The sequence below is a fragment of the Ammospiza nelsoni genome, chromosome 13 (assembly GCF_027579445.1).
Source record: "Ammospiza nelsoni isolate bAmmNel1 chromosome 13, bAmmNel1.pri, whole genome shotgun sequence".
NCBI classification, from domain to species: domain Eukaryota; kingdom Metazoa; phylum Chordata; class Aves; order Passeriformes; family Passerellidae; genus Ammospiza; species Ammospiza nelsoni.
In genome coordinates, this window is record NC_080645.1 from 13,515,604 (window position 1) to 13,543,299 (window position 27,696).

General features: G+C 46.2%; 1 protein-coding gene across 2 annotated transcripts; it reads left to right on the top strand.

Annotated features, from left to right (window-relative positions):
* Positions 1-2,200: 2,200 nt before the first annotated feature.
* On the top strand, positions 2,201-12,917 carry OSGIN1 (oxidative stress induced growth inhibitor 1). Of its 2 annotated transcripts, none has more exons than XM_059481189.1 (6): positions 2,201-2,328; positions 6,292-6,397; positions 8,823-8,959; positions 9,301-9,492; positions 9,813-9,904; positions 10,568-12,917. In XM_059481189.1, the coding sequence occupies exons 2-6, from the start codon at positions 6,313-6,315 to the stop codon at positions 11,559-11,561; spliced, it is 1,500 nt and encodes a 499-aa protein (XP_059337172.1). In that variant the 5' UTR covers positions 2,201-2,328; positions 6,292-6,312; the 3' UTR covers positions 11,562-12,917. The 2 variants fall into 2 exon arrangements, with proteins under 2 accessions (XP_059337172.1, XP_059337173.1); XM_059481190.1 differs by having other exon boundaries at positions 2,235-2,328; positions 6,295-6,397.
* Positions 12,918-27,696: the final 14,779 nt, after the last annotated feature.

Consider the following 27,696-nt stretch of genomic DNA (forward strand, 5'->3'; position numbering starts at 1 on the left):
CTTAATATTCTCTTAGCCATAAAACATGCAGAATTTTAGATTTCTGTTTTACCATAATTGAGAGAAACATCAAAGCACTACAGTGGCCCATGGAGGATCACACTGGGAGTGTTCCTATCATTATGAAAAACCAACAGAACATGAAGTTCTAATGAGTGAAACAATGTCGTTTGTCAGGATAATTTAGCAGTCTGGTGCACCTTAAGGCTGGCTAGAGGGAAGGGTGGATGCTGGAGAGGTGCTGTAGGAAAGTTTCTGCCATGAGCTGTCAGCAATGAATTCTGACACCACAGCTTGAGCTCCCCCACATCAGGAGACAGCAGAATCAGGGCTACCCAACAGGTTTCATTAGCAGGAGATGGACAGGTAGGACTTACATAACCTGAGGTGAAAAGTCAATAAGTAACAAGGAAATTTCTTTCTAAGGAAACAGGGGTTGGTTCAGGTGCAATGTATTCCCCAGTACAATGTTATGGCTTTGTCCGTAAATGTGTGCACCACCAAAATGGCTTTGTCAGTTCAGGAAAAAAATAGAAGTGAATTACATGAGTTTGTAGGTCAAGGGCTGGCTGCAAGGCCAACTACAGATTGCTCAATTACTTCTTCTTCTAGAAAGTTTATCCAAAGTGTTGGGCTGAATCATTTGTTTGAGGTCAAGGTACACAAGGAGAAACAGTTACTTTGATATATGTCTATTCTGTGTGATATGTTTCCTGGAATATCAAGATAGGGATATCAAAAGGGATATCAGAAAAGAAGCTCCCAAATTGCTATGTTCAATGGTCTTATTGTACAAACAAATAAAGGGCAGTGGGTTAGTGTACATGAACGTTTTCCTGTAAAGAACTGTACTGTGCACAAAACTAGGATAGAGCTTGTGCTTTTGGAAAGCCATCCTGGCTTTATTTGCAAAGGTAATACAGATTCTAGTTTTATAAATTCTAGTAGAAAATGGATAGGATCTCTTATTTTTTACAAGAGAGAACAACTTTATTTCTGAAGATTTGCACACACAAGAAGTATTCCTTATTTTCCTTAGTACAAAGCCAAAGCATCATATATGGTTTTGTCTTGTATCTATGGTATCAGCAAGTATGGGCTTGAACATCTTTGTTCTACAATGTTTGACATGCAACACTGCAATGTATTGAAGACAGATTTGAAAAACCTAGTAACAGGGCAATCTTAAATCACCTAAGCAAACAAATGCCTTATTTTCTCTGAAAGCTTAATTTTTCCATGGCTGACATGGACGCATTGGTTACATGCCAATAAATGTCTGAATAATGCATATAAAAGCCTTTCCTGTCAAAAAATCAGTATGAGTTATTTAAGAGCTTTGTGCAAATGCTCCCTTGGATAAAGGCCCAGGAAACTGGAAAGAGCCCTTAGCCCTCTCCCCCCACCCTCTCCAGTCTGACAGCATTTACTGAGTTAGATTTTGCAAAGGATTGACTGGTAACTAAACTTTGAGTGAAGCAATTGCCTCACATTTATTAAAACAACTTATTCTGGTGGAATTAAAACAGAGCTTTATATTAAGTATTCTGCTCTGATGGGAGTCATGAGAGCAGAAATCCTTCTCAAGAACTGCTTTTATCTTTTAGATCAATGAATGAAAGTATGCACTTTAACTGTGTATCAGCAGCCCTATTTCCTGGAAATTGTGGTTTCCAAACAGATGGCCACAGAGATAAACGTGTGCTTCATTTACTACTTGAACTGAGCACTTTGGGATAAAGGTATTACATTTGTGAAGGGCATTTTAAATTTAGCAAGCCAGATCAATTATTCCCTGAATTGAGTAAGATACCTTGGATGGAACCCCTGATGGGTTCTGGGTTTTATGCAAGCAGTTTAACTCATTTTATTGCTACTGTGCAAAAGGCTTATAACACTTCATCTCACTGAAGAAAAAGAAACACAAACTGAAATCAATCTTTTCAGACCCACTGTGTATCTGTGTTGTCCTGAGGGTTAAAAATGGAAAATTTGTTCAGTGCAGGACTTCTGACAGGCATGGTTCCTGTAATCCTGCTTTTGCTGTAGTCACATTAGTCAGCTGAACATTACTAAGGAAGTTTCTCTGCATTCATTCAGGAGCTGGGAAGGGAAATATTCCTGCTGAGTCATGCTTATTAGTATTTTCCTTGCTCCACCTCCAGTCCCTTTGGCTCCTCCTCTCCTCTCTTGCTGCTGGTTGCCTACTATATTTAAACAGCTGTCTTGGAGCAGAGAGAGGATTCCAGGCTTGTAGTTTGGTTGGCTCTCCTGAGTGTACAATCACTCTCACAAAGATCCCACCTCTCATCAGACCTGCTGCTAAAGGTAAGAAGGCTCCAAATAAGTGCAGAGAGCTCTGTCTGGTGTACCCTAACATCTGTTTCTGGCTATCACAGGGGTGTTTTTAGAAAGGTGTTATTACATACCACAAAGTTGACTTTTTTTCCACATAGTTTTAATTGTGTTTGGGGGGTAACTGGCCTGACATGCAAGAGTGATGCTGTAAGGAGAGAACAGCTTCTGAAACTTGTAGGGAAGTATAAAATGTAAAAGCTGTCAAGATCTCTGCCTTTTTTTTTTTTTTTTAAGTACTAATTAGTTAAATATTAACCTCGTGAGACAAGTGAGTTGATGAGGAAATTGAGCTGAAGAAAACCGTTGTTGCATCTCTGTTAGAATTGTTTAAAACTGAGTTTTGTGGTACCTTTTTTAAACTCCCCCAGTGTTTATACCCCAACTGCATTGCTCTCTTGAGCTCTCCCCATGTGCTGTTCAGGCCACACCTGGCCTGAACACCAAGTGTGTTCAGGCCAAGAATCACCAAGAATCACATGGTGATTCTTCCTTTAGCAAAATCTCATGGCCGTTACAGAGAGAGCTGTCTGCACATGGCTGATGTAACCTGGCTTTGTATTTCTCCGAGGATCACAGAGTGCCCTTGTCTTGCTAAACGTGCCTTTGCTTTTTCATTTGCTCCCTTGAAGCCTGTTTCAGGCTGGCAGCCTGGGGCTGGTGAGAGCCACACTGACCGAGTTTGTGAGCTCCAGTCCCTCTGGACGCGAGGGAAGGTATGCAGAGCCTGGCCCAGAGTGAGCTGGGAGCATTGCAGCCAGAAACAATTATGTAACATCACACAGACACTGGAATGCTTTGGAAGCAGCAAGAAGCCAAGTTGTGAAACTTGCTGCCTTCTCCCAAATGAGGAGAAGGAAAAGGACATTCGTTTAAAGTAGGAAGCTCAAAGCAGGAGCCAAACTCAGTGTCACTAAGCTGACTAAGTGTGAGTGCCCAGCAGCCCACACTACATAAAAGGAGGGTGAGAAGAACACTCTTAAGTTTCTTGTTGTCTCAGGCTTTTTCCTGGTGCTAACTAGTTCAGATTAGATTGGCAGTGAACTTCAATGTCCTGCTGCTTTGCAATGGCCTCTGCAAGAACAGGCTTTCCTCTACACTGTATTAGCTGCCCAGGTTTTGAGGTAATGGAGTCTAAGACTGAAAAAAAAATGTAATTAAGTAATTAAAATAATCCACCTTAACATCTAATGGGAGGAAAGGTGAATGTTTGGCCCAAAACTACAATGCCTGAGATGCTCTGAGTTTTACCCCCAGAAGTCAAACCTTTAGCCAACAGGATGGGAATAGCTATAAACAGGTTCAGCACCTGATTCACTTTCTACTTAAAAATAAGAGTTAATAACTATGAATTATAGAGATGGCAGCTATAGGATGTGAAAGAGACTAGCCCAAATTTCATCAGACTAACAATTATGCTCCTCCAGCTATTAAAATTTGGTTTAATTGCAGAAAATGCTCCTCTTTCATGTGCCAGGAGGTGCAGAAAGCAGGGGGAGGGTGGCAGCAGGAGTTATCAGTGAGCAGCTGCTGCTCTGTGCTTTATCAGGGTGGAGAGGGGTGGCACGGTGCGATGGCCAGGAGCCAAGGCAACCTTCCTCTAAAGCAAACAGCACTGCCAGCCTGTCCTCTCCTGCCTTGTGCCTTTTTTTGTCCCCTTCAGGCTCCCCCAGAAACGTGCTGGCAGCCAGCAGTGTGAGGCTGTGCTCATGCCTTACAAACAGCCTGGCAGCTCCTTCTCTGTGTGTGTGTGCCTCTGCTGCTGCCCTGAAGCTGCTGCCCTGTGCTCTGCTGGGCTGGTCAGAGTCCTTGTTCCAGCTAAAATCCCACAGATGTGCATGCAGCTTTCCCAGGCATGCTGCTGCAGGGAGCTGTGGAGCAGAAACCTGCAAGATTGCTCCCAGAGGTGTTGCTTCCCTCTTCCAGGCTCCCAGGAGCTTCACAGAAATAGGATGTGTACTCTGTGTTAGGAAAAATTAATAAGAACTTCTCTTCTTGTATAATACAGTGATGAAGAGGGGTTATTTGTTATCATGGAGAAGAAATTTCTGCTGACCTGCAGCTGGATGCTGCAGTTCACTGGTTTGAGGGGAGCACATGACTGGTCACACCAGTGTCCTGTTCCTTTGGTGTCTCTGGCAGTCCCAGCTGCTGGTGCTGAATTCTGCTAATTGCAGCTCTGGAGCTTTGTGGGAAGGAATTATTTGGGGGAACTTAGAGCACAGTCTGCTAAAGGAGGTGCAGGTTTTGGTTAATGTGGCAGAACCCAAAAGGCTGGGGAGATCCTTGAGTGGTTGGGCTGTGCTCCCACAGCATCCAGGGCTGCGGGGAGGCTTCAAGGGGAGCTCATCTTCTCTAGTAAATACAACTACCTTTGAGTCCCAATTAAATTGGGAACATAAGTTTCGTTGAGATCCAACTCTCTTCAAAGCTAGATGCTTCAAATTACTTAAATTAGAAAGCACAACTATAATGTCATTTAAGTGGTTCATGCCCTGTCAGGCAAAATGCATAACAGTCTTAGAACTAATGCTGAGTTAAGTGGTAACAGGCAGCCAGTAAGTGTCACTAAACTGTGATCCAAACATTTGGCCAAGGCTGCTAGTTTTGAATTAATTTTATGTGATGAACCTGGTTATGTTGGAATGGAGCTGTTGAGCCCAGCCATGGCTGTACACTGGTGTGCATGAGAGCTGTCACATCCCTGCAAGCAAATGCACTCACAGCACCCCTGCTGAAGCCTGGAATCTGTGAATTGTGGACTCCCTGGTGGTTTCCTGGCTGCCCAGTCAGTGAGCAGTGCTGTGCTGGAGCTGCTGTGATGTAAATGTCAGCCCCAAAGAGGGGCATTACACTGCAGGAAAACATTTGCTGCAATACCTGTGTCAAAGGCAGTGATGTGCCAGGCCTTATGGCAGTGTCTGGTGCACTTGCCAAAGATCTCTGCACTTGGAAAGGCTGTGGAGAGTGTGCCCTACTGGACAAAGTTGTGCTATTCCATGGATTTTGCTTAGCTTTCCAAAATGACAATAAGGGTTTTATAAAAGAAAATATTTTCTGTAGAATAACTTTAAAGCTTATGCTGATTTTCAGAAATCTCACATTTATTGTGGTAAAAATAACTTCTCTAGGTTAGTGACAGTAGAGTTGAATTCCATGGAAAACTAAAGTCATTGTTTGACGTGGTAGGATTCCTGCAGAAATGGCAGAAGCATTCACTGTTCACTGGATGTTTACATAATTATTAGATTAGTTTTGTAGATTCCACTCTAATGACACCTTTGTCTCCAAGATAATTATGATGCATGTTTTGTTCAAAGACTTGTTATTTACTTGTTCAGACCTAGAACTCTCTATTTTCTGGAAAATTGAGAAAGGAGGTTCCAGAACTAAACTTGCACTTCTCAAAAAAACATATAGTGATAGAATGGTACCTATTTGAAAATGCAGCCAGGAGATTTCCAGCCTTTGGGCAAAAGTCTTATGTCAGGTTTATTTCACTTACCAGTAAATGCACAAGTTACTTAAAAAATTGTTTGAGATAATGATACCATTTTCTACAGAGTAGTGTCAGAAATGAAGTTTTTATAACAAGGTGCAACACTTCATTTAATGTATTCAGAGGGTTGCTGAAATTGCCAGTTATCCTGGAGTAACTGGAATTCATGTCTGAAAAAGAAAGATAACTGTTGTGTCCCCATTTTGTGGTGCATAATCAGAAAATCCTCCTTTGATTTTGGGGTCAGGAGGAGAAAAAGATAAGGAGGTCTGTCCTGAGTGTGGAAGTGTAATGTGACAGTCTGCAATGCAAGGGTAATAGTACTTTAGATTAGCCTCAGTTTGTGGGCTGGAGAAAATCTTGTGGGGTTTTTCTTGTTTGTTTCCTTGTGGTTTTTTGTCAAAGAATGAAAATAATTCAAAACATATTTATTTCAGCAGGTGGATTCCAGAGCATAAATGCTTCCAGATGGGAAGATGTGTCCATTAGTGACCAGGCCTACAAACAGGAGTGGGCTCAAGACAATTCCTGTTGTGATCATAGGTAAGTCCTCTCCTGCCAGCACTGCTGGGCTCTCCTGTGCTGTTGTTGCTTTGGACTTGCTACCTTTAATTCTGTTCCACTTCCACATGTTCTCACTCAAGGCAGAAATGCCTGACTGCTGTTTCTGCATCCTTTCCAGACAGCCAGACTTCCTATAACACTGAGAGACCTCTCAGAGTTGTGAGAAGTAAGGAACAAGATATTTTACAAATTAAAACACATACCTATTTTTAATGGTGAAATTGGTAACCTTTTGAGCATCAGTTCAACTCACCCTGCTTTTTCTCTGTTGGATATTTAGAAAGATTTGAAACCTTTTCAGTACAGATAGGTAATCAGCTTGCTGGGATTATCTGTAGTGCTTGAATTGAAGATAGGTTTGTGTGAGCTTTTCCACCATTATGTCTGTTTAGAAAGTACTCCAGATGCTGTTAAGCTTTCTTGAATTTTTTCACAGATTTCTTTTAAAACATGAGTGAGCTACACTGATTTTGTGCAGATTTAATAGACTGATAAAATGCAGTTTTAAAACCAGTTTAAAACCAGTTAAAAAATCCAGGTTATATAATAACTGTCTTCAACTAACTTCAAGAGGGATCTTGCAGTGTGAGGTGATTCTTGAGCAAAGTAATGATGTCAGAGCCTTCCCCTGTGACCAGCCATGAGCTGTGGAGGTGCTGGACCTTGCTCCTCTGAGCATGTGTCCCATGCCTTGCAGAGCTGGCTTCCCTCCTTATCTGTCACTGAATTCAAAGCCCCCAGGGAGCTGCTCCAAAGTCAGAGCACTGCATCCATCACCCCTAATCCCTGCTAACAGCAGCTTTGACAAGGACACTACTGCCAGCAAGTTTTTATCTGAGAATGCCTTTGTGCTGCTCATGGTACAAGTCTCTAGGGTGGGAAGGAGGATATTTTGGTGCCTCCCTAGTGCACCTGTACAGGGAGCCAGGGTGGAGGTGCCCCTGAAGCCTCAGAAGCAGCACTGGGAAGAGCTGCACTCTGAGGAGGCTGTGGGGCTGAAGCAGCCCTGATGTTTCCCTGCAGCTGGACAACACAGCATGAAGGCTCCAGCCACTTCCCCAGGCCCTGCTCCAGGAAGGCAGTGTGCTGCCTCAGCTCTGCTGGCAGCCTCATGGAAGCAGTTGCATTTTAAAACATCTTGAGCCCCAGATGTTCTTGTGATCATCCATGTCAAACTTAGATGTGCTTCAGAATAAATCCTCTGAGTGTTGCGTGCTCAGGTGGTGAAGTTTGGCTTAGGTACCTCCTTGTACTTCCTAAAGCAAAGTGGTGACCTGAAATTGGTTATATTTTACTATAGCTGCAGTTTAGTTTGTTTTTAGTGTCTGCTGCTGTTGGTTTTGGCTAACTTTGCTGCAAGTGGAATATTCCAAACGCTGACCTGCAGCTGCTGGTTGGTGTCAGCACAGCAGCCTTTGTCCCCTGCTGTGACACGGGCTGCCCCTCACATAGCTCACTGTTGGCTTTACAGCCGTGACCTCACTTTTTTGGAATCCTCAAGGATCAGCCTTTGCTCCAGCCACCCTTGAGCACTGGCACTGTGTCAAGAGGCTGCTGTCACTTGGGCTCTCTCCCCTCCTCGTCACTGTATTGTCGTGGATTTTGGGCAGCCAGACAGGCTGGCAGAGACACAGACACTGTGAAATATTGAACATGCTGGAGAACAGCCATGTGCAAACTTTCCACAGGCTACTCTCACTGGGCTTTGGAGTCACACTGATCTAGTTTTTCCCCCTGGCTGTTGGGTGGTCAGCAAAGGGGTTCAGCCATCCTGCAACCTGTTCAGTGCTGTGTTCTGTGGGCTTGTCTTGGCATGGCAGAGAGACTTTCCTTAACACACTGCAGTACCACAGTAGGGCTGCTTCCCGTTTGAAAGTGTCCTCAAGACCCATTAGTCAAAGCTGTATTGCCAAATATCCCTGAAAAGATGGAATTTCCTGCTGAGAACAGCTGGTTCCCCTTCACTTCAATAGCTACCATCTTTTCTGGATCTTGTATCCTGTGCACAGAACTACTCTGCAATGGTGTGAAATCTGCTTCCAGGAGAGCTGAGGCCCCTGGTCAGCCTGTGATCAGCTTCTAAACCCCTAGTTTTAGAGAAATAACTCCATTCATCATCACCATGCTAGAGACTTCAAGCTTCAGGTGAGGGCAGCCTCTGACTTATTTAACCCTGTGTCTTTTCAGCAAGTTCTAAGGACCTTGCAATGCAAATTGGAGCAAGTGAAGTGAAGGGTGAAATGTCTTCCCCAACTCCATCCAATAACTGCATTCTGGAACAGGATCCATATCAGTGTATCCATAGCAGTGTCATGTCTTTTGAATTGGTCTGCATATTAGAAACACTTCTCAAAGAGCTGCTCTATCTCCAGAAGCATAAACTCTTCTCAATTGTTTTTTTCAGGGAATGGACCTTCAGGAATCTGTCTCTCATATTTGCTGTCAGGTTACACCCCTTACTTCAAAAGACATGCTCTTCATCCTCATCCTATTCTTCAGAGAAAACTGGAAGAGGCACCAGAAGTCTCTGTTTTGGACCAGGTGTGTGTAAAGATAAACTACGACATCCCAGCAAAGCATCCCAGGGGTGTATCATGGGTGATTACCTTGTTTGGATTTTCAAAGTACACAGACAGAATGAGCCTTAAGCAAATCACAAAGCATTTTGCTTTGTAATCCAGAGCTCCCTTGTCTGCAGTGCCAGCATTGCTGCCAAGATCCTGGAGGCAGCCCTTGGGCAGGACCAGGTCTGTGTGCCAGTACATGAGCTGCCCAAGCCCACTGCTCAGAGGTGCTGGAGTGACAAGCAGTAAAAATGGAATGGAAGCAGTTTGCTGCCTGGCACTACATGCCCTTTGAGCTTCTGCTCCTTCTCTCTGCAGGATCTGGAGTATCTGTCTGAAGGCTTGGAGGGACGATCCCACAGCCCCGTGGCTCTCCTGTTTGACACCCTGCAGCGGCCAGACACCGACTTTGATGGGACAGCAGAATCTGTGCTCAGCTGGTGGCATGAGCCTGACAGAGCCATCCCCCACCTGGTCCTTGGCAGAAACGCTCCTGGAGGGGCCTGGCATGTAAGTGAATTGGAGCCAGCTGGGGTCTGTGTGTTGTGTAATGGCCAAATGTGCTGACTGCAGAGAGAAAAGCTCCTCTAAAATCCCAGTCAGCTGTGTTACATCTTATATATAGAGACAAGTGAAAGTTTAAAAGGAAAACAAGCCTTTATATTCCCCATCTCTTGTTCTTTTTGGAGAACATGGATGGTTTCATCCATGACAGCAGATCAGAGGAGATTACAGATTTAATCATCTGTGCCATATTGAAACATGGATAAGTTGTCTTTCAGTTTTTACATTAAAAAATTAAAGTAATTTTTCTTTGTTTCTTGTTCCAGTCTATAGAGGGCTCTATGTTTACCCTGAGCAAAGGGGAATGGATGGGACTCCCAGATCTCCCTTTCAAAGAATGGTTAAAGCAAAAGAAAAGGTGAGACATGCATGTGTGATCATCTGCAAACATCTGGAGATTTTTAGAGAACCTGGAATGGACTTCTTGAATGTAGCTACCCATCTGTTATGGATGATTTTAGTGAGAGAAAGAACACTCCCCTGCACCCCAAAGCCAGTCTATTTTATACTGAGTGATTCAGATAAAGTTGCAGTGCTGCTTGGAATGTGTCCTTCTCCACACCCACTGGGGAGATGAATCTGTGACCAAGAGTTCTGAGTAAAGCTTGAAATCCTGGTCACCTGGCTTCTGCTGCTGCCCCTGATGACAAGCACAATCAGTCCTGCTGCTGTGCATTCTCTGAGGTGCTGTGCATTCTCTCTTTACATGAGTCACAATTAATCTTAAGAAGTCCAGGTGTTAAAAATGGACTGGAAGCAAGATATTAGAGGAAGGCTTAAATAACCAGCCATGTTCTTGGGGTTGGGATTAATGCTACAGAAAGCTGCCTGTGTCCAACAGCTTCTGGACCTGACTGTTAACTCTCTATGTCAGGAATAACTTTGCTGAAGTCAGGGAAACTAGATCAGTCTTCTCTGTAGTGCCAGGGTAGATGGCTCTAGGATACATTGAGTGCAAGAGGGGACAAATTCCAGTCTCTTACTTAACTGCTGCTTGACCTTTGTTTTTCCTTTATTACAGAGGCCTCAAAAACAATAGAGCCACAGCAGAAGACATTGCTCAATATTACCAGCACTATGTGGTGAAGAAAGGACTGCAGAAGAATTTCAGATGTGGCACTGTTGTGACCTCTGTGAGGAAAGTGAGTGCAGAGAGCATCTCCAACCACACCCAGAAAGATCTGCAGGAGAATAGTGGCTCAATCTGGAGCTCTAATGAAAAAAGTGCAGAGGTCTTTCAGGTGGATGGATTTTTCAAAACTATGGAAGGTGTTAAAGAGGCCTTCTCCATCTATGCAGAAAATGTGGTCCTGGCTACAGGAACATATGACAATCCTACCTGGCTTGGGGTCAAGGGAGAAAACCTTTCCTATGTCCACCACCAGCTGTCTGCCCTTGAAGAAGCAGTGAAGAATAACAGTGTTGGCATCATGACAGATCCAGTCTTGATTGTAGGTGCTGGTCTGACAGCTGCTGATGCCATTCTCTTTGCTCACCATTGCAATATTCCAGTAATCCACGTTTTTCGGAGACGAGTCACTGATCCTGGCCTTATTTTTAACCAGCTTCCCAAAACAATGTACCCTGAATACCACAAGGTACACCAGATGATGAAAGAACAGACAGCTGCCTGTGCAGGGCCCTATGAGCACTACATCAGCCTCCCTGAACATCACGTGCTCTCCTTTGGCAAGGACAAGAAATGCATCTTTCAAGACAAGAACGGCTGTCAGAAAGCTTATAAAATTTCCATGGCTCTTGTTCTAACTGGCTCAAACCCCAACCTCTCCTTTCTGCCAAATAATGGCACTGACTTGGCCCTGGACAGTGAGCAGCCAGTGAATCCCAAGAGGAATCCCATAGATGTTGATCCCTTCACCTATGAATGCACTCAGGAGAAAGGGCTCTATGCCCTGGGGCCTCTGGCAGGAGATAACTTTGTGCGCTTTGTGCAGGGAGGGGCTCTGGCTGCTGCCAGCTCTCTGCTAAAGAAAGCCAACAAAAATCCCCCCTAACAAAAATCCCCATCCCTGTTCTGCCTCTGTGAGGGTGGGTTAGAGCTCCTTCCATCAAATCATCTGATCTGGGTGTCCTCAATTCTAAAGGCCATTCCTGGTATTCTTGAAGGTTATATGGAGAGTTAGTAAATTCCTGCTGAGTTATTTGGGAAGATTAAGTGACCAAATACAGGGTGGGTTCCACACACAGCAGTGTTTTCAGTTCCTGGGAATTCAGCTCCTTTTCTGCATACCTGTGCATGGTTACTGGGACTGAAGCTCGTGCCTGGAAAAGCAAGGGCAAGACAGGAATTGCTCTTCTATCTAAAACCCTCCAGGTGACCGGAAATTGGATTGAGGAATCAATGTTAATCATTTTCAGATAGCAGGCCCACAACACTGTGTCTGTTGCTGTCTTACAGTGTTTTGTCATGGAACAAAGTAAACTGACCTGGTTTTATGTGCTCCTGTGGTTTGGCTGTATGTCCCTGCTAGGCCAGAAATCGCTGCCAGGTGCTGCAGGTACCTCTGGCACATGGGGAGTACCCTGCCAGTAAAAACTGACATACAAGCACTCAAAACTGGATTGTTTCACTGACACCAGCAACAAGGAATATATGATTCTTTTAACAAATCAAGAGATTCCTGTGATGGGTTCTCCTTCCTGAGAAGAAACGGTATTGATTTGCAAATACTTGGTTTGCCATCTTGCAGCTTCCTGCTTTCTGAATCCTAAACCTGTGGTAGCCAAACTCTTGGCAGCTGCTGTAGAGACAGGCAGAACTAAAGGGGAGCTGCAGGTCCATCCTGGAATGCCCATGCACTGTATGGGGCTCCTGCTGCATAGAGGATTCTGGAAAGGTGCAATATGTTATATACTGGGTGAATTACTAATGTATTATGTTTTTTAAAAAAATATTATTTGTATAAGAGGGGAAATGGCACAGTCACTTTTTGGTAGCTTTATGCTATATATATATGAAAACTTTTTATACTGTTTTTCTAAAATATTTTTATTGGCAGAATATTTTGTTACAGTCTGTTCTGAATCAGCTGGGGTGGATGGCAATGGTGCCTAATGTTGTAAGCAGCATTCTCAACAGACCTACAGGGGCTTTCATGCCTCTCACAGGAAAAATTTCTGTCATAGCTAATTTAATTTGGTGTAAAAACAGACTCTGCTGCCTGTGCTGCACTGAAACTCACTGACATCAGAAGGCCCTGAAAAACTGACTGGGACAAGACATCTGTAAATGAATTGGCCTGGAGTTGGGATGTGAGAGGGGCTTGTCTGTGACTTACTGTATCACTTGAATAATTTCTCTGACTGACTACTCTTGTATGAAACTTTTCAATAAAGTGATTTCAGATTTACCTTGTGTTTGTTTTACCTCTGAATCTCTGACCCAGAGAGGACCTAATGAGCTGTTCATCACCATCATCTTCCTGGTGAGTACCAGGGCATGGTTTGTGCCTGCTAAATCCTCCATCCCTCTGTTCCCTAGGAGGACCCCACTGTGAAATTTCTCTATTTATCTTTGTCTCTCCAGTAGGATGAAGAACCCTTGTGAGGTGCTGTGCCTGCCTCTTGTGAGGCTGAGAGTGCCAAACCAGGTTATTTGCCAAGCTTGTTCTTGCCTGGGGGATCTTCAATCTCTTTCCTGTTCACCTGCTCTCTCCTCCTGTCTGCAAAATAGCCTCAGATCACAGCCTAGGCCAGTAAATCAGCTGGGACAGTCTAGATCAGAAGGTGACAGTTTAGATTTGAAGGTGTCTGGTCCAACCCCACTCAAGTTAGAGGTTGCTCAGTTAGACCTGGTTGCTCAGTGCCTTGTTGGGGAAAGCTTTGACTATTTCCAGGACACAGATTGCACTATCAACATTTGGTTGCCCCGTTCAACATTTTTCCACCTTTGTTGTCCAGAATTGTAGGATATTTTCCTAACTAGCTGAATTGTCCCTATTGCAGCTTAACTACTGCCTCTAGGTTTGGTAGTTTTGGATTATTTTCACTGCACAGCTCTGAGAGGAGTGATTCAATGTGTAAAAATATCAATATTCACTCTTCTCTGCAGGCTGAGACTGAAGTGCCCTCAGTATTTTGTGAACACAGGAGAGTGGAGGGAATGAGTTTCCTGGTATGTGTCCTTGCTCAGTGGCCAGAGGGGTGGCAGTGTCCCCAGGACTCTCTTTGGCAGCATTTCTCTACATGAGCTGGTACTTTCCCCTGATTCTCTTATCCCGGCAATGTGAGCATTCCAAAGGAGGGATAATGTGCTTCTGTGATCTTCTGCAGCTAACCTTTGCTAAAAAAAAGTTCAGTGATCAGTGCTCACCTCTCTGAAAATGCTGATTTTGGCTACATCTTCCTGTCTCCAAAGCAAATGAGGAGGAGAACAAAAGCCAAAGAGCATTTAAAAGAACCAAGGGGCACTGGCATGTGCTGGGAATGAGGTCACAAGATTGGTGTCAAGTGAAATGCTGCCCTTCCCGTGGCTGAGATCAAAGTCACAGTGCTCATGCTGATCATTCCTGCATCCCATATTGCATTATGCTGCACTAATTTGCCCTGCACAGGAGAGCTCCTAACTGGGTCAGCAGCCTGAGCCTGGCTGGGGGAGCCGAGGGTCTGAAATCACCTCCCTTCCTGCCCAAGAGGGACAAGCTAATTGCAGCACCGGAAAGGGAGGGTTTTTCCACAATTGATGCTTAGAAAATATCCTACATTCTGCCCCCAAGGGGAGAATCTCAATAGCAGAATTGGTGGTTTAGTCATCAACTGCAGGTCCTCAGGGCAAGGCTGTGTGCTGCTCATCCAAGCTGTCATTCAGCTCTCTGTATCCAGGGAGGCAACTGTGAATTATTGTTCCAAAACAATCAGCTGTGAGATTCAACAGATACCAGCCTTGTTATGAGTGCAATTCACCCAAGCCTTGCAACCTTGACCTGCAGCATGTGCCGGGGCCAGGAATAAAACCAGGCTCCTCCTGGGCCTCTGCTCTGCCTGTGGTGGTGACGCTGCTCTGTCAGGGGACACCTAAATGCCTCCCCCATCTCCAGTGCTGCTGCTCAGGCCAGCCTGGAGCCTTCCCTGGGGAGGCAGCCGGGGGTTTGACATCTGAGACTGCCCTGCCTCTGTCTGTCCCCTGCCAGCCATTCTGTGTCCCCTCCTGCTGCCGCTGGGGAGCTCCCACAGCCACAGTGACCAGAGCAGGGCCCTCAGGGAGCCTCAAGCAGCTCCTGCTCAGCTCAGTTTAGGTAGGGTGGATTGGTTTTTTCATACAGAGCTCTGGCTGCAGCTGAGAAGTGATGCTCATCCCACCACAACGAGGGCTCCATGTCAGGGACTCATTTTCCCTTCTTCAGGGCTCCTCAGCAGAACAAGCTCCTGAGACCTGCTGGGACCTGCCAGGAACAATGCAAAATGATGCCTTCAGAACCCAAATGAAGATTTGAAGTTTACCAAGAAGACAAAAACCAGAATTCTGGTTTTTTGATTTTACTGTGTTTGTGAGTCCTTGTGGTCATGGCTGATGTATTTTAATCACCTGTAGGTGTGGCAGAACTGAGTGTACAAGCCTGAACTCAGGTACATTCATTATGCAATTAAAATACAAAGTTACTGCTTCTGCTTTTTGCTTAGGCGAAGGTCTTGTGAGATGTCAGAGCACGTTCAATGAGAGCTTTTGTTTCTTAAATGAAGGGAAGGGTGGCCTCTATGTAAAAGGAGCCATCTTTTATGTATCACCTAAATTGAAATAATTTCAGTAAAATAGTCTTGGAAGCTCCTTTGACTGTTCAGCCTTCACTTTTTTGGCAGCACTTGTGTCTTTGAGCACAGGACTAAATCCAGCCACATCTTGGCCAGACCACTCTATTTAAAATGTCTACAGAGCACTATGATACATTGCAGATCCAATGATTGCCCAAGTCTTACTTTTAAAAGGACCCTTGGGGAGCTGTCAGCCTGCTGCAGATGTAGTGGTTTAAATTAACCTGCTTTATTTGTGAAATACAGATATTTGTGGGCAGGCCAGCAGCCAGCACATCACTGCTGACCGACAGCTCCTGGGGTCAGGCTAAGCTGCCTGTGACACTTGGGGAGTGGATGCTGTGGGACAGTCTTCTAGCAGAGGAGGTTTCAAGGTGGAACAAACCCTGGAGGCTCCAGGGAAAAATATCTGACTTCCTTCTGCTCCATATGGGTACCCACGTTACACAGCTGGGCTTAGGAAGAAGGAGATACAAATATATTGATTTACAGGAGCACAGCAGGCAGCCCTCATGAACTTTTTGCAAGGAAAGCAGAATGGGTTTTGTTTTCCAGGCCAATTTTTTCTGGTTGCATTCATTTCTTGGAAGCACTGTCAACAGTTCTGCTTTGTTTTACGTCGACGCCACAGCAAGCTGGAACAAGGGGAAAGGAAGGGAATCCTGAGCCAGGCAGCAACCATGCACAGGCAGCGTGGCCCTGCTGCACAGCCAGCATCCCTGCCAGCTGGGAAAACTGCTCTGGAAGGTGACAGGGCTATTTACTTAGGATATTTACCCTGCAGGTGAATTTCCATAGCTCAGTCTCACTGGAACTGACGCGGCTGGGAAAATGAGGGCAGGAGTGAGGTTATTAATTGTTGCAGTGTTGTGAGGGGTTTAGGAGAGGTGAGAGATGAGAATTGACTCTAAGTTTTCAGAAGGTTTATATTATGTTATGTTATGTTATGTTATGTTATGTTATGTTATGTTATGTTATATACTAGAACTATACTAAAGAAAAAGAGACATCAGAAGGCTAGACAGGAATGATAATAAAAACCCATGACAGACTTAGGGAATCTGACACAGCTGTCTGTGATTAGTTATTAATTAAAAACAATTGACATGCTAGATAAACACTTTTCTAAATCACATTCCATAAAAAGTAAAACATGGAGAAGCTGAAGCTTCTCAGCTTCCTAAGGAAAAAAACTTGATGAAAACATTTTTCATAAAATATAACAATACCAGAGGAGCCTCCTTTAGGGCCAGGGCTGCAGCTGCAGGGCTGTTGTGCCTGGGGCTGGGGTGCTGGGGCACAGTCCTGCTCTCTGTGGGGCACTCTCGAGACTTTTGCTGCTCAGAGTGACCCCGAGGTGTGTTAGAAAGTCTCTTCCCAGCCCTGTGGTCAAAAAGGAGTCAGAACTCTTCAATTCTCAGTCTCAAGGTTGTTTATTGTATCTTATCTATAAAATTCTTTCTCCTGTCCTGCCAAGGTCCACTCAGCAAGACAGCCCAAGGCACCCTGCCTGCCCTGGGGTGGTGTTATTTATCTTTTTATACTGAAAACTACGTCTACAATACTTTTCAATTACTTCCAATACAATTAGTATTCCAAATACTTCCAATTACTTCCAGTAAAATTACTTTCCAATACCCATCACCTATGTTAGACAGTGAGCTTCTACTCTAAACCAATCTAAAAGTGCCAACATCACAGCAGAAGATAGAGGCCAAGAAGAAGGAGAAAGGCTGGACCTGCCCAGATTCCTCCATCTTGCCCCCTGAACCCCCATTCTAAAACCCCCAAAAATTTATTTTCCACATCAAGATAAATTCACTATCTTAAACTGTTGTGGCTTGCAGATCTTCATATAAGGTTGGTAATTTGCTCCATGGGTCATAATCAAACCACAGGCATCTTGGGCTCTGTGCCACGGTCTCTGAGCCCCCTGGCAGGGGTCCTGGCAACCCAGGAGAGCCAGAGGGATGTCCTGAATTCCAGCAGTGGGGCTGGGCACAGCCTCAGAGCCAGCCCAGCCCAGGGCTCTGCTCGGGGACACAGCTGCTGACCCAAACTGGCACTGAAGCTCACCAGGGCTTGTGGGCAGGGAGAGTTCCTGCTGATGACGAAGTGAGGATTTGGGGATTTTGTGTCGGGTAAATTTCCAAACCTGAGCTGTGCTTTTGTAACCCACTGAGGCTTTTGCCAGAGAGGCAAACTTTAACCAGAGGACAAGCAAAGGGCAGGATGGAATCATTCCTATAATGGCAAATAAATAGAAAATCAGGAGAGCTGTGTTTTTTTAGGAGACCACAGGCAGTTTTGGATCTAAAACATTCATTCTTTTGGAGAGCCAGCCCAGTGGAGCAAACCTCATTTACAACTTGGCATTAATTCCCGAGTTATCCAGCATTACGGTAACTCAGAGTCAGCAGAGGTCTCAGAGGCACAGGGAGCTTTCAAAGCTAATAAATCAGCCAATAGATCTTTCTATTGAAAAAGCCAGGGAATTTCTATGCCAGAAAAAAAAAATCTTTGGTATTTTCCTGGGGTAATAAATGGACTTTTCATTTTAAACATTAAGGTCTAGCAAACCGAGCAAGTGACAAAGTGGTGGGATGCTGAGTGCAGATGCCCCCGTGGCTGCAGTGCCCTGGTCCGTGCCAGGTTCATCCCATCCCTCATCCAGGGACCCTGCTTGGGAATCCAGGGACACAGGGCAGCTGGGAGGAACAGGAACACACACAGAGTGTCATGAACATGGTGACACAGAGAGGGACGAGATCTGTCTTCCCCAGCTGCAATGGTGGCAAAAAAGATGGACAGGATGCACAAAGTTAACATAGCAGTGTTGTTTCTAAGCAAATCTGAATTGCTGGAAAGTTTATGCCATGTGAATCCATGTGAATCCCTCATACTGTGCAGCTGAGTTTTCCTTTTTTAATTTTTTTTTCTATTTTTTTCCCCTCTGCTCTGGTTGCTGGGATGCCAGGGGTGGATTGGCTGTGTTATCAGACCACAGCCTGGGAACCACAGCAGCACTGGCAGATGCTGAGAAATTTCACAGCTGATGCTGCTGCACAGCCCCGAGGGTGGCACAAGCTGTGGGACATCCCATGGGGAGGGGGCAGTGACAGCCCTGCCGGGGCTGGCAGCCCTCACAGGGCACAGGGCAGGTGTGGGGCCTGCCTGGGCAGGCTCTGACTCTGCAAGGAGAAAATCCAAGGAAAGGGAAACTGGATCCACACGGGGAATCCACTGCTCAGCAGTTTTCCTGGTTGGGAAGGATGGTGTCAGCACAGCCAGGAGGGCAGAGCCAGCGCTGGGCTCTGCGATGAGAGCACGGTTTCAGGCTCAGATGTTGCAATTGAAGCTTTCCCTGAGCCCTTTCCAGCGTCTGTTTGCCAAACTCCCTTTGAAGTTGCTGGAGCAGCTTTCCTGTAAATGCTGCTCCTGTCACAGGATCTCTGCCCAGGAAATTGCAGTGATAATGAACAGTGAGAGCGAAGGGTGGCATTTCATGTGAATGAATTACAGCGATGGGCACTGACTGAAGTGCCCTACTTGCAAAAACATCCTTCATGCCCCATATTTCACCTTCATGAGACTTGGGCAAGAAATTTCTCAGGAGGGTGAATAACTGGCATTGGTTCTGGTGGCTGGAGTATAACTGGGGTGGCTTGGGGCAGCACATTAATGCATGCAGGAGGCAACCTCTGCAATACATTGACCTGATCTAACATGTAATAGCCAGAAGGTTTTCTCCTCTGAAAATCTTTAAAATCCTTCTTCTGTTTTACTTGGAGGGGAAAGCAAGACCTTTGGAAAAGTTTCACTAAAGGCAGAGGCAGAAAGCAGCATTTGATCAGGGACTTACAGCAGAGCCTCAGGCATTGCAGTGAACTCTGTAACCTTTGGCATCTTAGGGTGGGTTCCTGGTCCCCTTTTGGGCTAATGCTCCATCTCAAGGCTGGGAGAAATTTCAGAATTGTGCTGCACCAGAAGTGGTTTCTTCCTCTGCATAGTTCTAGGTTTGATGTACAGATGTTTATAAGAAACAAAAGAGGTTCCCAGGCTCTGCTGTGGGGCTCTGCAGCAACCACTTGTACTGATTTATAGTGAAGATGACTGTCATCCTGAGGCTGATACAATTTCTTATTCCTGAAAATCTAAATATTAATTTAAATGTTTTTCAGGGAGCTGGAGAAGCAAGAATCTGAGAAAAAAAAATCGAGTTATATAAACAAATATTCTCTGTCTGATGTAACACTCCAAATACCTCATCCACTGAGTAATCTGGATATGACATAACAGGGGAGCTGGATGAGAGCAGGCCAAGTGAGTTGTTCTCACCCTGAAACAAAGGAAAAGAAATCAAAGGGAGTTAGAATTGCCATTCCCAGGCTTCCCTGTGACCTTCCTTGTGCTCTGTTACGTCCATTTCCACCAAAAATTTCCTCTTCCTTTAAACAATGCAGCGGACACCCCTCTGTCCCAAGGGATAAAGGCTCATTGCAGAGGAACTGATGCAGCTCTGCTGGAGCAGATCCCCATATGCAAGTGGAGCACGGGACACTTTCCCAATGTCAGGTCAGGAAAACTGTGGGAATTTAAAAGCAATCCCACAGCTAAAACAATAAAGTCTGGCTGTGGTCAAGTGTCACCAGCCCTTGTGTGTGGTTCCAACAGCCTGGGAGTGCTGCACTGGGAAGGGGAGCAGAAATGCCCAGGATAAAATGGATAAAATGTTCATTCTATCAGGGGCTGAATGTCTGATCCCCACTCTCTGTGGGAATGGAAGGTCCCAGCGGCCCCTGCTTGGTGAAAGAACTAATCTAAGCATTTTCAACACAGAAATAGAATTCCTCAGGTGTAACCTAGGTGTATCCCAGGTGTATCCCAGGTGTATCTCAGGTGTATCTCACCTGTATCCCAGGTGGGTTCCTCCTGCTGCCATTCCTGTGGTTGGTGAACGTGGTTTGGTTTGTGTGGCTGTACCTATCCCAGGTGTAACCCAGGTGTATCCCAGGTGTATCCCAGGTGTATTTACCTGTCCCAGGTATACCCCAGGTGTATTTACCTGTCCCAGGTGTATCTCACCTGTATCCCAGGTGGGTTCCTGCTGCTGCCGTTCCTGTGGTTGGTGAACGTGGTGTGAGAGGAAACGGGGCGGGGGGGGGGGGGGGGAAATGGGAAAAATGAGGGAATTTGGGGAATGGGGGAATGGGGAAAAGGAGAAAATAGGGGAATATGGGGGAATATGGGGGGAAAGGAAAAATGGGAAATGGGGGAAACAGGGGAAATGAGGGAAACAGAAAACAGGAAAATGGGGCAAATGGGGAAGATGGGAAAATGGGAAATGGGGGGGAAATGGGGGAAATGGGGAAGTGGGGAAAATGGGGGAAAATGCGGGAAAATGCAGAAAATGGGGGAAACAGGAAAACAGGAAAATGGGGAAAATGGGAAATGGGGAAATGGGGAGAATGGGGAAATGGTGGGAATGGGAAAAATGGGAAATTTGGGGGAATTTTTGTGGAATTTTTGGGAATTTTTGAGGATTTTTTTTAATTTTTGGGGCAGATTTGGGAAATTTGTTTGGAATATTTTTTGAACTTTTGGGAGGTTGGGGAATTTTTGGGGAATTTTGGGGAAGTTTCAGGGAATTTTTGGGGAAATTTTGGGAGGATTTGGGGAATTTGGGGGGGTTGGGAATTTTCAAAGGATTTTGGGAATTTTTGGGAATTGGAGAGAGATTCTAGAGTGGAATTGGGGAAGATTTTGAGGGGTTTTGGAGGAATTTGGGGGAAAATTGGAGAGAATTTGGGGGATTTTTTAGGAATTTTTGAGGACTTTATGGAGGGGATTTGGGGAATTTTAGGGGAAATTTTAGGGGAATTTGAGGGAGTTTGAGAGGAATTTTGGGGGATTTGGGGGAATTTCTGTCTCTCACCTTTTGCCAGGGGCGCTGAGCGAGGCCTCCCTGCAGGAAATTTGGGAATTTTGGGATCCAGGAGGGCAATTTTGAGATCCCCCCTCCTCAAATCCCAAATTTTTCGGGCTTTCCCCTTCCCAAAATTCAAAATTTTACACAAAATCCCTATTTTTTTAATGATTTCCCAACCCAAATCCGATTTTTCCTTTATTTTCCTCCCAAAATCCCAAATTTTTGGTTTCCCAAATCCCAAATTTATGGGGGTTTCCATCCAAAAACCCCAAATTTTTTGGGTTTCCCCTTCCAAAATCCCCGATTCTTGGAGTTTTACCTTTTACGACAGTCGTGCTTTTCGGCCGTTTTTTTACGACAGTCGTGCTTTTCGGCCGGTTTTACGGCAGTCGCGCTTTACGGCCGTTTTTACGTCAGTCGCGCTTTACGGCCGGTTTTTTTTACGACAGTCGCGCTTTACGGCAGTATTTATGACAGTCGCGCTTTACGGCATTCCCCTTTTACGATGCGTTTTTCACAGGAGGGAACTGGGATGGACTTGGGTGGAGCTGGGGGGCCTAAATTGGGACTGGGAGTGACTGGGATGGTTGGGGAGGGTGAGAGGGAGCCTGAGGAAAATGAACTGTTTGAGGAGACTTCCTTGGGTTTGAGCTGGAGCATCAGAGCAGCTCTGCAGCTGCTGAAGGCTCTTCGGAGGCTGCTTCCATGCACAGCTCCGCTGCTGCTGCTGCTGGGGCAGAAACCTCACCTGGACATGGACTGCAATTTTCTTGCTCTCCTTTGGATGAGAAATGCAGCACATACATGGAGGTGGAGGAGTGATATTATTACAGGGAGCTGGGAAATTGTGTTGTTTTTAATTAAAGGTGGACATTTTCTAGGGATGTGTAACTGCCCTCCAGCAACGCCATATGACCCTTGGGTGAAGCTGATCCCTGCTGTGTTGTTAGTCAGGGAAGGGCAGATGTTTTGGGAAATAGCTGCTGGAAGGGCAGTGGTTCACTGACTAGGTGGGTTCAGAGAGGCCTTTGTGGAAAGCACAGGTGTCTTCAGCTATCGCAAGCCTTATTTACACCAGGAACCCCTCAGTGCAGGGCACAGATGAGCAGCCTTGTGCTGGGCTGGAAAGCACAAGATGGTATTTATGGCTGCCTGCTTGCCCAGGGTGGGACTGCTGAGCCCCAACTCACCTCCCTACCTGACAGCAAATGTAAAGATGCCCTGGTGCTTATATTTCAGTGACAATTAAAGGCAATCCCTGTTTATTTGTGTAAGGAACAGCCCCAAATGCAGCCTCCTGGTAGTACTTAATCCTCTGTCAAAGTTGGGCTCTGCCCATTCTTCTGAGCATTTTGTGGTTGATACTGGGCAAGGCTGCGACCCAAGCACAGGGTATTGGGAGGGCTGTTTGTGATGTTGGCATGTGAATCACCACAGGACTGGGCATGGACAGCCTGCAGTTCAGGAGGAGGATGGATACATGAGAGCATTGCATTGTCAAAAACCCATCCCCAAAAGTATTTGAGAAAACCTCCCTTGGCAGTGCACTCAGAAACATATGGGTCTATTCTGTCAGTCAAAGCTTTGGTAATTTGCCTTAAAAATGGAGCATCCAATGCTTTTTTGCAGCCTGACAGGGGAGATGAGCACTGGTGTCTGCTCTGTGGAGTGTTGGAGGCAGCTCTGCTGTGATTGCCAGCACAGACCTTGGCAGCACAACAGAATATGTTCTAAAATAGAACTGAGGAAGGGGATGGGTCAATAACCCAGCAACACCCATGTAGCCATTTCACAAAACTATAGAATCACCACAAAATCCGTGAATGGCTTGAATTGGAAGGCATCTTAAAGATCCTCTGGTATCAAAGCCCATCCTTGGGCAGCAACAGCTTCCACAGGAGCAGTTTACTCAAATCCCATCAAACCTGGCCTTAAACACTTCCAGAGATGAGATATCCCCAACTTCTCTGGGCAGCTTGTGCCAGGCCTCTCCAGCCTCACAGGGAGAGTTTCTTCCTAGTGTCCACTCTAACCCTTCCCTCTGTCACTTGAAGCCATTCCCGCTCATCCTCTCACTGCAGGCCCTTGTCCAAAGTTCTTCTCCAACTCTCTTATCTCAGACCCTCTTTGGGAACTGGAAGGGGCTTTAAGGTCTCCCTGGAGCCTTCCCTTCTCCAGGCTGTGCAACCCCAGCTCTCTCAGTGTGTCTCCATGGCAGAGGTGCTCCTCTGTTGTCTCCTCTGCAGCAGCTCCCCATCCTTCTTGGGGACAGAGGGCCCCAGCTGGTTCCTGCAGTTTTGCGATCAAATGTCTCCAGCACCCATTGATAATTTATCTCCCTAAGCCCTGGATTTCCTAGCAACCAGATTAGCCCCAGCAACACACAGTGAGTGCATTGCTGGCCAGCCCAGCTTGGCCTCCTCAGGGCCCCACAGGTGCCTGGGTGTTCTCACCAGCCTTGGTGGCCTCTCCCATCCCACTGTACCCCTCCCCAAGCCAACAATCCTCCAGCCTGCTGCTCCTTTGGGACCAAACACCCCTGCTCCTCACCAAACACCCCTGCTCCTCTCAGAGGGGTTGTTGGGAGACTTTTGTCTCCCTACTGCAGTCAAAATGTTTATGTCCTTTGTGTTTACAATGGGCCATTAAGGTGTGCCCTGAAATGCTGTAAAACAAACAGCTCTGGTTTATTTTTTTACAAGTTTGGTACTAACAGCTGGGAATGCTCCACAGCCATAAAGGAGCATTAAGGAGCTCCACAGCCATAACGGAGCCATAAAGGACAGGTCAGGAGCCACTGAACTGATAGTCTGCCTGCTGGAATGGCTTTCAAATATAGAACAGGCTCCTGGAATCACTTGCTGTAATCCTGGAAGCAAAAGTGAAGCAGTAAATCTGCTGTGACTCAGAGGGATCACCTGGCAGAGAAACCTTCAGAAACATTACTGGAAGGGGACAGATTTATCCTGGTGCCTGGTGGGAATCCTTCTAAAATTGCTCAGAAAAAAAGGGGAACCCAAATGAGGAGCCCAAACAGCCAATGGATGCAACCCTTAAGCATTGTGTTCTCTGCCACAAAAAAAAAAAAAAAAAACCAGAGAGAGAGCCACATACTTAATCTCATTGCAATTGAAGTTTCTCTATATCTGAAGCCCTGGAAGCAAGCTGCTGTTTAATAGAACCACTCCTCACAAATCTGAAGTGGCCCCTGAGAAACCTGCTGGCAGATCTCTCAGCAGGGATCCTTGTGTCCTGGTGCCAGGCACCTGCCCAGTGCTCACACTGCCTGCTCTCTCAGGAGAAATGGGCTTCCACCACATAGAAGGCCTTCCACCACCCATTCCTCTTCCTCAGCTGATTCTGAGGAAACCTGTGAAGAAATCTCTCCTTTTGAAACTGAGCTTTCTGCAATGAACTCAGGCAATGTGGGCGACCCAGGAGTCCTTTGCACTTATAAGTTCAGCATGGCTTCATTTAATATCTCTATTTCTGACATTTTCATGGGGAAAAGTTATAAATAGTTGGCTTCATATTTCTGCTAAATGTCTCATACAGCATCATCTCCTACAAAAAAAAAAAAAAAGGTTTATTACCTGAAATGTACCTAATAGATGGTTTATTAGGTACACCTAATAGATGTACCTAGATGGTTTATAGGTACATAAACCTATAGATGTAGGTGTACCTATAGATGGTTTATTAGGTACACCTGGACTGGTGAAAGATCTGATAACTTTTGTATCACTTAAATTTGAGATTTTCTTTGGATCTTTTTCCTGTGTTCTTCCAGAAGTTGCAAAGTTGAAACTACCTGGAGTTTAATTGCCACACTGTGTCTTGCCGTGTGAAATCACTAAAGAGCAGAGAGAGGAAGGGTGAACCCCTTCAGATATCTCTCAACTGTGCTGTAAGAGGGTTTTCTTTTGCAAATCTGTGCCTGGGAGCCCTGAGAAGCTGCTGCTGGGCTGAGGGCTGAGGGTTTGGCAGGTTGGGCTGGCAGCAGGGGCAGCCCAGGCTTTGCTCAGGGCATGTGCACAGAAATGGAGATGGTCTCTATCAGAGTAACTTGGATGTGGTGTTATGTAATTATCTGGCCCTGGACTGTACAGACATGTTTTCAGGGAAGGGATTTAGCTGCTATGACAACCCCAAAACACTGATCTGGGCTTGCAAAGGTGATAATGCTGTTGGGACAGGTTTTGCAGGGAAAAAAGTTTCAGGCTTCTGAAGGTGTGTTCAAACCCCAACTGAAAGGATCAAACCTGTGTGTGTGTGATTCGAGATGAAGCTGGAAGTGGGAAGGTCAGAGCTGGGATTTTACATTTTGGTGAAAAGATGACAGGTGGGATGAGGAGAACCAGTGGGTTCTCAGGGATGTTGGGATGTTGCACAGAGGCTTTGTGCAAGCAGGGCAGCACTGAGACAGGGGTAGCAAGCTAGTTAAAAATAGGTTTTCAGGGGATATTAAATTATTCATAAACTTACTATTCATTAAATTATTCATAAACAATTTTGTGCATAGCTGTGGATTTGTAAACTCCCAAAGAGAAAGAGGGGAAGACAACTAAAAAAACAAAAGTGATGTATTAATTAAGATCTCTTTAAAGAAATGTTTAAATAACATTATGCTGCAAGGACTGGTTGGAAATAGGATTGCAACCCTCCCTGAGGTGACCCTGTGTCTGTCCCACAGCAGCACAGCTCCCTCTCCTGACTGCAGAGCTCAGCATCCCCAAGATGAGGGGTTATTGTTCTCACTGAGAACAGGTTCATTTCTGCAGTGTAAATGTCCTTTAAAGCATGAAAAGATCCATCCCTGCCTGCGGGGATGTGCTAGATACAGACATCTTAAATCTGTAATTATTGCGGGTTCTCTGTTGGAGTTGGCCCAGTGGGACCCTCCCTATCTCCAGCTGTCTTCTCCAATTCTCATTTAAAGCAAATGTCTGTTTTCCAGAGTGAGGGCTGCTGCCTGAGGAGGGGATGGTGGCTAGGAGCAGCTGGCAGCACCTCGGTGTGATGAGTTTCTGATCTGGGCCACAGCACGAGGCTGGGCTCAGCTGGTGCCTGCCCTGCCAGCCCATGGGATCACTGCTGCCATCCCATGGGATCGCTGCTGCCAGCCCATGGGATCACTGCTGCCATCCCATGGGATCACTGCTGCCAGCCCATGGGATCACTGCTGCCATCCCATGGGATCGCTGCTGCCAGCCCATGGGATCACTGCTGCCATCCCATGGGATCGCTGCTGCCAGCCCATGGGATCGCTGCTGCCAGCCCATGGGATCACTGATGCCAGCCCGTGTCCCAGGGCTGTGCAGGGACACCAGCAGGGCAGGGACCATGCAAACACAGTGCCCAAACTGCTGCTGCACCCATGTGTCAGTCTGCAATGCTCCAACCTTTTGTCCCTGTGAGATTGTTTTGACATCTTGATTGTCCACCTTCCTCAGCTGTCAGCAGCTCAAATTATCCTCAGAGATTTGGTATTTCTGCTTGTACAAGGGCCTGACAAGCCCTGTTTGTGTTGCCCAAGCAGCTTTAATTCCCCAGCTTGTCTGTGGATAGCTTTGGACAGGAGCATTCCCTTTGCAAACAGGGTTGGTTTCTCACACTGCAAACTGTGCTGAGCTCCATCCCCAGGTGCAGCAGGCAGGTGGGAGGCTGGGTCTGTGCCAGGCTTTGAGAATGTCTCAGAGCTGCCAGAGGAATAGAAAGCTGGGCACTGAGCAGATGAACACACAACTGTCCCATGCCCGTCAGCTGTGCTGTGCTCCCTCAGTGCCATGGGAGCTGTGGGTGCCAGAGCCCAGAATCACCCAGAGCTGCCCAGACTGGGGGAAACACCCAGAGCTGCCCAGACTGGGGGGCCACGGGAGCTGTGCCAAGCAGGGGCACTGCCAGGCTGCTGGGGAGCTCCAGCTCAGAGACAAAACCCCAGCTGAGACCCATGTCATACCCTCCTGCTGGGATCCATTCTCCAGAGCACTGCTGGTACTGGCCCATGGGGACTTTTCATTGCTGTGAGGGGATGAGCCACCAAAAACCCACACTGCTGCAGCCCAGAGCCTCCCTGCAGCCTCAGCAGCAGGCACTAGAGGTCCTTGCATGCCATGCTGTAGATGTGCAGCCTCTGGAGCTGCACGGGCTGCTGGTAGGACATTTCCTCGAGGGTGACAACCACTGGATGAAGGTGACCCTTCTCCAGCTCTGGCTTTATGGCACAGAAGGGAAGTTATGGAGGAAAGGCACTTTCTTCACTGCCATCTTCGTGCTCCCCTGGGAATGCTGGATCAGGGGCTGCCTTGCTTTTGGGCATCATTTTCCATGACATCCCAGCAAGCTGACATCCATAAGCATCCCAGCACCTGCAGCTCAAAGTCACTTTTTGGTGATCCCATTAAATTATTTCAAGAGCAGCTCTTTGTTGTGGGAAATCGATATCTGCCTTG